Genomic DNA, 12,600 nt, shown 5'->3' on the forward strand with positions numbered 1-12,600 from the left:
TAATTTTTTGTTATTTCTTAAAAAGTTTGTTGTTTAAAAAAAAATCTGAAAAAGTTTGCCAGACAATTTTTCTGGGAAACGAAAGTAGAAAACTAAAACACAACCAAAACATCTTTTCCAGAAACATGGGAAGTTGTTTTCTGAATTTTCAAGAACTCTTTCCTCCAAAACTGAAAATAAAATAATAAGTTTTAATATAATCCCAAGCAAAGAACAGAAACAAAGCACCCAAAAAATGGAGCATAAACTGATTGAAGTCATCTTACACACAACATGAATAAACAATTTCTAAATTTTTCTAAATAATCATAAAGCTTGTCCAATCTTTCCTTTTCCAAGCACACATTATTGTGTACTAAACACACATTAATGTGTACTAATTGGGCATTGCTTTTAATCATGTAGCTTGTCCAATCAAAAACAAAAAAACAAAAACAACACAAAACCATCTATTTTCCAGTTCTGCAACATCTGTACCACAAAATCAGAAAACAGAACACTCTGTAACCTAAGATGAAACCCAACATGACACCTAAATTGCTCCATTTCTGTGACTCCTTCACACCCTGCTGTCGTAAGAAACCATCTGCATATAACTGACAGACGCCATTTGCACTCTGCACACATCTTCTTCTTCCTTCCTCTCCTCCATACTCATTGATCATAAAACACTCAAATGGGTACTTGAAAAGACTCAAATAGTGCATGAAAATCCAGTAATTAGGTATGTTTTCCTTCGATATGAAATACCCGGAAAACAGAAAAAAAGATCCCATCAACCCAGCGATCACCGAGTTCCCCATGATGAAATTTGGCACCAAAGCACTGAAACATGCTGTGAAAGAGTTTGACATCAAGACAACCATCCAAACCAGCAGAGAAAAGTAGAGAAAAGCATCGATTTCCCGCCTTAAACCCACGAGCCAGTAAACTGTGGTGCTGTAGAGAAGACCAACCATGAGGAGAAAAGGGAGGAACACTAGGGTGTTTGCTATGATATAAGAAGATACTCTGTATGCCCCCCTTGATGTCTCTCTCATTAGAATTCGTCTCTCTTGCAGGAATATCGGCAGGCCTTCGGTTGTCGAGGAGAGCAAGAAAGTGAGGCTGAACGCAAAAAACCCAATTCGGGTTTGTAAATCGACATGGTCTTGATTGTTGCCAACATTCAAGAATATGGTCCCGAGTACTAATCCAGCCACCACGGCTTGAATCACTCTGGTGGCGAAAAGTTGTTTGGTCCTAAATACATTTTTGCAGAATCTTTCTCCGAGTATGAAAACTTCTTCAAACCGAGAGTTCGGGTAGGACAGGAGGTTTTGTTTGATGTCGTCTTTGTGTTCTTTTTCTCTAGCTTCTTCGTGATCATTGAGAAATAATTGGCTGTTGAGAATTTCTGTTTGTATGATCATTTTCCCTGTGACATCAATGGCAAATTCGAGCACGTTGATGTGTTTAGGCACACGATAGCCGACAATGTTTAGTGTATCTTCAAGAAGTTTTATTGATCCATTGTGAATCACAACCCCATTTGAAAGAAGAACAACTCTATTGAACAGCTCGAGGATTCGAAAACCAGGTTGATGGACTGTTACAACAATGGTTTTACCTTGATTCACAACCATTGATTTGAGCAGTGTCACAACTTGAAGAGCTGAATTTGAATCCAACCCTGAAGTTGGTTCATCAATAAAAACAACAGGAGGATCATGGACTAACTCAACTCCAATTGAAACCCGCCTCCTTTCCCCTCCCGAAACACCATGGTTCGACCCTTCACCTACCCGTGAACCCGCCACCATATCCAATCCAAGATCATTCATCAGAACTCTGACCCTGCTCGCCGCCTCTGTTTTCCCACCCTGTAGCCTCAAAAGAGCACTATACATTAGTGTTTCTTCAACAGTTAGTAAAGGAAATAGAGCATCTTCTTGAGTGACATAGCCTGAAATTCTCTGAAAACATTTTGCATCGATGGGACCGTGGTTTACGAGTACCTGACCGGACACTTTACTTGGCGACGATACCTTTCCCGCGACAATTTCTAGCAGTGTTGTTTTTCCAGCCCCACTAGGACCCACAATGGCGGTGATCTCCCCGGGCCTGGCTTCAAAATTCACATCTTTTAATATGAAACTAGGGGACCTCTTCGCCGTCTTGCAACGCCGAAGAGCCCAATTGAATTCATTGTATGGGCTGCAAAATGTGTAGGACAAGTTTTTGGTTTCTATTTTGTATGGAGGTTTTTTGCCACCCGAAACAGGCAACTTTACCGGCAATTCCATCTCGAGAAAGATGGAGAGAGGGAGAAAGAAAGAGAGATAAAAGTGTGTCTAATAGTGAGAGAGAAAGTGGTATGTGAGAGAGGTGAAAAAAAAGAAGATGGAAATGAGAAGATGAGCTAACACTACCAAACTTGATGTTTCTGTACAAGTTAGCTATTTAGCCAAGGGGTGGTGGTAATGAATAGGCTTCGACAGTTCAGCCTTGGGCTTGACTTGGCTTTTTCTTGTGGGAGGAAGCAATGAGGGATTTTTCTTGGTGTTTGGAGAGTGGGAAAATGTTTCCAAGAAAATAGAAATGATGAATATAAAAAAGGGTTGCTTTTGGGTGAGCTGAATGTTGACTGATGACCCATGCAGGGTTGTGTGTTGGTTGCCTCACCCATCTTGCGCTAACTTACAAGTTACATCTCTGCATTTTTTTGCTTATGAATCATTTCGTAATCGAATGTTGGTCAATAGTTCACTATTTTAATTGGTTTGAAACTTGAAAGTGGGAGATTCTATTTACACTAAAAATTATTAAGTATTCTCAATTTCTCAATATAAGTTTTATATTATTCTTAGTGCATTTTATAATTTTTTTTAAAATTATTTTTCAAGGTACATTCAAATAAAAACAAAGTCATTATGTTTGGACTTACAATATCAAACAATATTGTTTGGTTCGTACTTTCAGATCTGAACATGTTGATTTTGTTCGGATCTAAAGTTAGAACAGTAATAACGTTAAATAGACTAAATATTTGTTTTTACTTAAAAAAAAATACAAAAGTCAAGAATTGTATTTTTATTTATTTTTTTCATTTTTTTGATTGTCTAAACTGAAAGCCAAACTATAAAGCTTCATCAAACACATGAGACACCAAAGCAGGTGGGACATTTTCAAACTAAATAGATGACCTAACACCACACCCCGCCATTCGGACCAAACCATGAGCACTATGCGGAAAGAGCAGTTCTTTGCAAAGGCCTCTGCACAATATGCCCAAATAACAAATAAGCACCATCCCAAATAGCATTAACAATAGTATATTTTGATATTTATGTAAATACTTATCTCTTTTTTGATGAGTTATTTCAAAAAATAGTTTTTATTATTATTTTCATTCATTGTTTGATTTTGTTCAAACTTTCTTCTATTCGCAAGGATAAGAAACAATTATATTGATGATAATGGTAAGTTTTGATGTAGTGGTTTAGAGTTTTGGAGTGAAGAAGAAAAAGAAGAGAAAACAATTAAAACTTAGAAAAAAAGATGAAGAATAGGTATATGTTATTAGGGTGTAACATGAGGAAAAAAAAAATTATTTTAAAGTTTAATCTGTATTGTCTTTATTAATAAATTTACATTAAGATATAATAAAAATTAAAATTTTAATTAAATATACTTAATAATTTTTTTGAGTGTAAATAGAATTCGCCTTGAAAGTGCTCTTTATCAGTGTAAGCCCATGAGGCATTACAATCCCAGCTAAAGACCTAAATTTCTCCCTTGAACTGAACTACTGGACATTGCCCTTCCTTGTTCAAGCCCAGCCCAATATAGAAAATTAAAGTTTACCTTCTATATCATATAGTTTTATTATGCGTTGATGATATCATATTAGGAATATCACCATTATATTGAATTTTTACTCTTGGGTTGGAGGGGTGGATAAGTATCCACCCGATTTGTCAAAATCAAATGACCCGAACCAATCCACCATATAATGAACGGTTTTAATGGTTCGAGCGAACAGGATACAAATGCATTTTTCTCAATTTGCTTAAGTTCAGACGGATGGCGAATGAGAGGCCGCTCGACTAAATCCAATCTGTCAATACTTCTAAGAAAATGAAATTATACTTTTTATGCTGTGTGTTGAAAAAATAACTTTTATTTAGTAATTATATTTGTTATTTATGAAATATGAAAGTTAAGTTTTTATTTTTATTATAAAAAATGAACAATAAAAAATTTTAAGCTTAAAATATTAAAGAATTACTGGAAAGTAATTCAAAAAAAAAATCCAAAAAAATAAAACTCAAACTGCTTACTCATTAATTTGCATAGCTTCCATCCACTAAATGCAAATTAATTTTTTTTAAACTGCATAAGGCCAAGTTTGGGAAGACTAAATAAGTGCACTTTTGTCTTTTTGAACTAAAAAATTGAGGTTGAAAATATAGATGTTTGGGTTAATTTTTTGATTTTTTATTGAAAAATGTGTAATAAAAAATTGTAAAAATTGATTTGTAGGGAAAAATTTGAATTGGGAGTTGTGCAGCCGTAATTGTTGACTTTTGGTGAATAGTGTTAACTTTTTAACTTTTTGAGTAACTTTTTGACTTTTTGACTTTTTTAGAACATCCCAAACTTGGCCTAAATTTAGACTGATAACGAATGAGACGTCACTCGACTAAATCTGATCCACGTATTGAGTTGGGGTGGGGGGCCGGTCTATGGGATGGATCTAAGTAAATATAAAAAATCGGTTTGAGGTAGGCTCAATTTTTTTGAACTATGTGTTGGTCGGCTTGACAGTCCTCAACATTGGAAAACCCAAACAAACTAAAACTAGAAAAATGTTTTGGAGCCGTAATTTTTGAGCTCTAAAGGTAGCTTTAATGAGTTGACAGTGGGTTTCACCCACAATGATGTGATGCTTTGGTCTTAGTATGTTTTTATTTTATTTTTTTTTTGTTCATTGTCATGTCATTAGTGCTCTAATAGAGCACCAAAATTAGTGGTCTGAATCATTACTGCTAAAACTAAAAACAACAGCGATTCGTAACTCGAAAGAGTGTGGCTCGAGAGTGACCCGAATGTTGTTTTTTATCCTCTGTGGGCGTGTGCATGAATGAAGTCCCACAGCCAAAGTCCCACAGCTAAACATCATTTTATTTGGCAAAACAATAAAAAAAGAAAAAGAAAAACAGAACAGAGATTAAAGAGAGAGAAGCATGTATCGTTCGTAACCTAGCGGCACAGTGAGAAGAGCGATCTAGGTCCTGTTGCTGCTGTGGGTGCTGCAAGCTGGTGCCGTTGTGTCATCCATAGTTGAAGAGGAGGAGTCTTCACTGGTATTTTTGTTTCCCCTTGTGTGATTTGCTCTTCAAGACAAAAAATCAACACTGTTTTGGGTTGAATCTTTAAAACAGAATTTGTACGTGAATTTACACAAGATTCTGTCAAAACAGTATTTAACTTCGGATAAGGAGATGTGAGGAAAATACAGAAGAAATACCCCATTATGTAAATATTGTATTTACACTAGATTCACTCAAGATTCAAATTCTGTGTTGTGTAAATGGGACCTTCAATTCACTCAAGATTCAAATTCGGTGTTGACAGAATTTGTAAATACAGATTCAACCCAAAACAGTATTTACACAAGAAATACCCCTTCGGATAAGGATACTGTTTTAGCCGATACTGTTTTGGAGGTGGAGATGTGAGGAAAATACAAAATTTTGAATCTTTAATACTGTCAACACAGAATTTGAATCTTTAATATAGAAGTTCTATTTTTTTACACTAGTTGTCAATACTACTTGGCCGATATTTTTTTCCCACTGGATTCATGTTCATATAATAGAGGATTTGGAAAGTTTTTACACTAGTTGTCTGCTACCTAACAACTACTCTTCTTTAACTGTGTTCTAACAGACTGAAGATAAGACACTAAGCATGCACAATTAGAATTTAAAAAGGACATTACCCACCATTTTTCTTTCAATTGTGAATTGTTAACATAAATTTCAGAACATGAAACTTCATGTTTCGGATCATCTACCATGTATATCATCAAGAAAACAAGACTAAAACGACATACCTGAATCCATCGATGAACGGTTAAACGGAAGCGTCTGATTGTCAATAAAACCTTTGATATTGACTATGTTATTGCCTTCTAATCCTTTCCCCTTTGGTGCCTTATGTTTCTCCTTGAGAGGATTTAGAAAAACAAAACAGTGTTCTTATCTTTTCACCTTAGGAAGGAATAGGGACCATAACCTTTTAAAGGTTGTAATTGGTTTTCATAACTGAAAGGTAATGAAAACCAATAAATTAACCATTATTGGTTTAAAACTGAAAGGTAATGAAAACCAATAAATTAACCATTATTGGTTTTAAAACTGAAAGGAATGAAAACCAATAAATTAACCATTATTGGTTTTAAAACTGAAAGGTAATGAAAACCAACTATAACCAATATGTTTTAATTTCTATTTCTGCCCCTCATAGAAATAGAAATTATACAACTAGTATCTACACATTAGGTCCATAACACATATACCCTTAAGCCTATTAACTAAATTGAATCACTTAAATTGTAGGCTTCTTATAAATGATAACACCACATTTAATTATGTGGTCCCATTGAGACATTATCTAACAATCTCCCACTGGACCACATATGTATCTTGAAAAATGTGCTTAACTTTAGTGAGCTCAGAAATTTGTTATCATAACTTGAGGGTATCCAAACAATCTTGTCCATTAACTATATTAATATAGGATCAAAGCGGTCTTCGTTACATCAATCGTAACTCGACCCACCAATGGTCACGTATACAAATATAGCTAAATGACATAGATCAATCATGGATGCGTAGCATGGAAATTACATGTGATGTGATCCATACATGCCTATGTCCAACTGGTCCTACTTAACTTTATTGAGATCAATACTTCACAATACGTAACAGAGCGTAATAAACTGAATACTTCATTTCTGCAGAAATTAATCTAATTACATAGATAAAACTCAAGGCTGACATAAAGCAGTAATATAAATACAAACTCCCACTAAACCAGAATGTTCTCAAATAGAACAACACCCATATGAGCAGTGTGCTCATGAAAGACCTTGGGTGGTAGTTTCTTCGTAAGTGGATCCGCTATCATGGAGTTTGTCCCAATGTGCTCTATGGAAATCTGTCCACTCTGCACTCTTTCTTTTACAACTAGGAACTTGATATCAATATGCTTTGATTTTGTCGAGCTCCTGTTGTTATTGGAATATAAAACTGCAGACTTATTGTCACAATATATCTTAAGTGGTCTTTCAGTGCCTTCCAAAATACGCAACCCAGTGACAAAATTCCGCAGCCATATCCCTTGGTTTGATGCCTCATAACATGCTACAAACTCTGCAGCCATGGTGGATGAAGCTGTGAGCGTCTGCTTTGCAGACCTCCAAGAAATTGCTCCGCCAGCTAACAGATAAATATAGCCTGATGTGGATTTCCTACTGTCTTGGCATCCAGCAAAATCGGAGTCGGAATATCCAATGACCTCTAACTTATCCGATCTCCTATATGTGAGCATATATTCCTTTGTTCTCTGTAAATATCGCATAACACGCTTGACTGCTTTCCAATGATCCATGCCAGGATTACTTAAATATCTGCCTAACATGCCAACTATAAACGCAATATCCGGACGCGTACATACTTGAGCATACATTAGACTCCCTACAGCTGAGGCATAAGGAATCTTCTGCATTTCTTGAATTTCAAGACTGTTCTTCGGGCATTGGCTGAGACTAAACTTGTCTCCCTTAGCAACCGGGGTTTCACCTAATTTACAATTTTGCATGCCAAATCTAATGAGTATTTTTTCGATATAGCTCCTTTGTGATAATCCCAGAATACCCTGAGAACGATCTCGGAGTATTTCGATTCCTAATACAAAGGAAGCATCACCAAGATCTTTCATTTCAAAATTCTTAGATAGAAATCTCTTGGTGTCATGCAATAAGTTTATATCGTTTGTGGCAAGCAATATGTCGTCAACATATAAAACCAAAAATATGTGTTTACTCCCACTGAACTTGTGATACACACATTCATCAACACCGTTAGTTTCAAAACCATACGAAGTGAGAACTTGATGAAATTTGAAGTACCACTGACGAGAAGCTTGTTTGAGTCCATAGATGGATTTAGTCAATTTGCAAACCATATTCTTTGGGTCTCCTGACACAAAGTTTTCTGACTGTACCATATAAATTGTTTCTTTAATGTCACCATTAAGAAAAGCTGTTTTGACATCCATCTGATGCAACTCAAGATCAAAATATGCAACAAGCGCCATAATTGTCCTAAAAGAATCTTTCGAAGAAACTGGAGAGAAAGTTTCTTTAAAGTCAATTCCTTCTTTTTGAGTAAAGCCTTTGGCTACAAGACGTGCCTTATACCTCTCCACATTACCATTTGAATCCCTTTTGGTTTTAAATATCCATTTACAACCTACGGGCTTCGCACCAACTGGTAATGAGACAAGTTCCCAAACTTTATTGTCTTGCATAGACTTATATTCTTCATTCATGGCTTCTATCCACTTATGAGAGTTGGAACTTTTCATGGCTTGACGAAAGTTGATTGGATCATCTTTCGACATTCCATTTTCTACCTCATGTTCCTGGAGATATACAATATAATCATCTGAAAATGCAAATCTCCTTTCTCTGGTGGATCACCTTAATGGCACAGATTCTTGAGGTTGAGGTTGTAGAGTTTGTTCCTCGGGAACAATTACCTCATCTTGAATGGGGGTTTGAACTATATTATCTTGAACAACATTATCTGGTTGAGGATTCGAAATTACTTCTCGAGCAATGACAGGTATAGGAACCTGTGATTGGTCAAAAGTAGTAGTAGGAAGTGGGATTACTCTTGCTTCCTCCTCAAAGACAATGTCTCTAACTGGATTTCTCCCCCCAAACTCAACATCCTCAAAAAATGTTGCAATTCCCGTCTCAAATATTGACCTATTTGTGGGATCATAAAACTTGTAACCCCGTGATCGTTCGGCATAGCCAATAAAGTAGCTGCTAATGGTTTTAGAGTCCAATTTTCGTTCATGAGGTTTATAAGGCCTCGCCTCAGCAGGACACCCCCACACATGCAAATGTTTTAGACTAGGCTTTCGCCCAACCCAAAGCTCATAAGGTGTTTTTGTAGCTGCTTTAGTTGGCACCCGATTTAAGATATAAGTTGCTGTCTTCAGAGCCTCACCCCAGAGGGACTCTGGTAAAGTAGAATGACTGATCATACTTCTTACCATATCCTTAAGAGTCCGATTTCGTCTCTCAGATACACCATTCATGCTAGGTGATCCTGGCATGGTGTATTGTGGGACGATTCCACATTCCTCCAGGTATTTTGCAAACGGTCCTGGACGTTGTTCACCTGATCCATCATATCTGCCATAGTATTCACCACCACGGTCAGACCTGACACTTTTAATCCGTTTGTTGAGTTGTAACTCAACTTCGGCCTTAAATCTTTTGAATACGTCCAAAGACTGTGATTTCTCATGGATAAGAAATAGATACCCATATCTGGAATAATCGTCTATGAATGTGATAAAATATTGTTGAACATTCCAAGACGCCATAAGGAATGGGCCACAAATGTCCGTATGAATTAGTTCTAAGACATCAGTAGTCCTATGGGCACCATATTTCTTTATTTTGGTCTGTTTTCCCTTGATACACTCAACACAGACATCAAAATCTGAAAAATCAAGAGAGTCCAAAATTCCATCAGACACAAGGCGCTCAACTCTAGATTTAGAGATGTGACCTAGGCGTTTGTGCCATAATGAGGCTGAATTTTCCTTAGTTAATTTACGCTTTGTACCTCATGATTCCACGTGCAAGGTTGCATTATAAGATGCAATAGTTTCGAGCAAATATAGATTATCAAACACATTAAGTAAACCAGTACCAATAACATTGGAATTAATAGACATACTAAACTTCATATTTCCAAAAGAACAATAATATCCCAATTTGTCCAATACAGAAATAGAAATTAAATTCCGTCTAAAGGACGGTACAACAAAAGTGTCTAATAAATCCAAATAATAACCAGTTTTCAGTAATAATCTAAAGTGCGCTATTGCCTGCACTTCTATTGACTTGCCATCACCCACAAAGATGTATCTTTCAGCATTAGTTGACTTTCGGTAGTTTAGACAACCCTGCATAGAAACACATATGTGAGTAGTAGCACCAGAATCTACCCACCAAGTGTTTCTTGGTACTGAAGCTAAATTTATTTCAGAACAGACCAAAACATGAAATGGACCTTTCTTTATACGCCAGGCGACGTATTTGGGACAATCCTTCTTTCTGTGTCCGGGCTTGCCACAAAAGAAACAACCATCCTGCATTTTCTGTTTCTTTGGTTCCGGACCCTGAGGAATAGCAACTTCCTTTCCCTTATGCGTTCTTTTGCCCGTATGCTTGGAGGTGCTTGCTAGATGAGCACTTTCAGTCCTTTCTTGCTTCAATCTCTCTTCCTCTTGCACACAAAATGAAATGAGCTCATTGAGAGTCCATTTCTCCTTCTGGCAGTTATAACTGACCTTAAATTGGTTAAATTGTGCAGGAAGAGAGATAAGAACTAAATGCACGAGCAAATCATCAGATAGGTCGAGCTTTAGTGCCTTAAGTTTTGAAGCAAGATGAGACATTTCCATGATGTACTCGCGAACATTACCCTTGCCTTTATACTTTATTGAAATCAAGCTTGCTAAAAGCGTGCTTGTTTCAGCCTTATCATTTTTAGCAAAACGCTTTTGAATTTCTAAAAGAAATTCACCGGCAACGGTAACATCCTCTGTTATTGCACCCCGAAAAACTTCTGGAATCCCACGCTTCATGATCATAAGACTTAGCCTGTTAGAACGATCCCACTTTTCAAAGTACACAGTTTCCTCAGGAGTACTTTGTGTAGTGAGAGCATTCGGTTTTGGCATCCTTAATGCCAAGTCTATGTCCATGCAGCCGAGAACAATCAATATGTTCTCTTTCCAGTCCTTAAAGTTTGTTCCATTTAACATTGGAACATTGTTCATGTTGGCAGAGATTGAAGTAGTCGACATTAAAGCTGAATCAAAAAGAAAATAAAAGGAATAAACAATTATACTCACATTAAGTTACCAAACAGATAATCTCTAAATAAATTAATTTAATGACAACATCTCAAGATACCTAGCACAACATTAATACCAAGCCTTTGGGTAGTGATATTAACTGTAAGTGGTATTCTTGTTGTAATGATCAAACATTGACAATAAGTTATGTCAAATAACAAATCTATCTTTTGATGGATTTATTATTCACATTAGGTTTCCTTGACAATTGGCACATGTTTATCACCACAAAATGTGTGTGTAATTCTGCCAAGTCTTAATCATGTCTTTGGACCGATAAATACCCGCATGAGATACACAGACATGAATTTCAAAACATTCCATATAAAACAATCTAGACAAGAGAGATCACTTTTGTGACATCTTGTTTGAATTGACTTATATTTAGAACATTAAAAAATTAAATTTCCGTAGACGTTGTATGAAATTACATTAAATTTAGAAAAAATTTAAAGATTTCTAAATTTGTTACCCCGTATATGTTATATAATCTGCAGCAATCCCAATTATATACATATATATATATAAATACATGATGTTCACCATTTGAAAAATGAACCGCCCATCCGAATTATGTTCCATTTCCAGAAAACAAAACAGAATTTGCAGCAGAGGGAAAAACAGAAATACAAAAACAGAATCGGATTCCAAGAAACTAAATAGGATGAATAAAAGCATATCTATTCTGATAATACACATGATATAACCGCTCTGATACCACTTGTTAACATAAATTTCAGAACATGAAACTTCATGTTTCGGATCATCTACCATGTATATCATCAAGAAAACAAGACTAAAACGACATACCTGAATCCATCGATGAACGGTTAAACGGAAGCGTCTGATTGTCAATAAAACCTTTGATATTGACTATGTTATTGCCTTCTAATCCTTTCCCCTTTGGTGCCTTATGTTTCTCCCTGAGAGGATTTAGAAAAACAAAATAGTGTTCTTATCTTTTCACCTTAGGAAGGAATAGGGACCATAACCTTTTAAAGGTTGTAATTGGTTTTCATAACTGAAAGGTAATGAAAACCAATAAATTAGCCATTATTGGTTTAAAACTGAAAGGTAATGAAAACCAATAAATTAACCATTATTGGTTTTAAAACTGAAAGGTAATGAAAACCAATAAATTAACCATTATTGGTTTTAAAACTGAAAGGTAATGAAAACCAACTTTAACCAATATGTTTTAATTTCTATTTCTGCCCCTCATAGAAATAGAAATTATACAACTAGTATCTACACATTAGGTCCATAACACATATACCCTTAAGCCTATTAACTGAATTGAATCACTTAAATTGTAGGCTTCTTATAAATGATAACACCACATTTAATTATGTGGTCCCATTGAGACATTATCTAACATGAATT

At 35.8% G+C, this 12,600-nt stretch overlaps 1 protein-coding gene across 1 annotated transcript; it reads right to left on the reverse strand.

Moving 5' to 3' along the window:
* Positions 1–171: 171 nt before the first annotated feature.
* Positions 172–2,785, reverse strand: ABCG10 (ABC-2 type transporter family protein). Its single transcript, XM_028195548.2, has one exon. It carries the CDS (start codon positions 2,283–2,285, stop codon positions 450–452), a length of 1,836 nt encoding a protein of 611 aa, XP_028051349.1. The 5' UTR covers positions 2,286–2,785; the 3' UTR covers positions 172–449.
* Between the last annotated feature and the right edge of the window lie 9,815 nt (positions 2,786–12,600).

Source organism: Camellia sinensis, chromosome 7 (genome assembly GCF_055761805.1).
Source record: "Camellia sinensis isolate YWXY chromosome 7, ASM5576180v1, whole genome shotgun sequence".
NCBI classification, from domain to species: Eukaryota; Viridiplantae; Streptophyta; class Magnoliopsida; order Ericales; family Theaceae; genus Camellia; species Camellia sinensis.

Coding starts and splice junctions, on each gene's coding strand:
- ABCG10 (XM_028195548.2), bottom strand. CDS start 2,285: ATGGAATTGCCGGTAAAGTTGCCTGTTTCGGGTGGCAAAAAACCTCCA.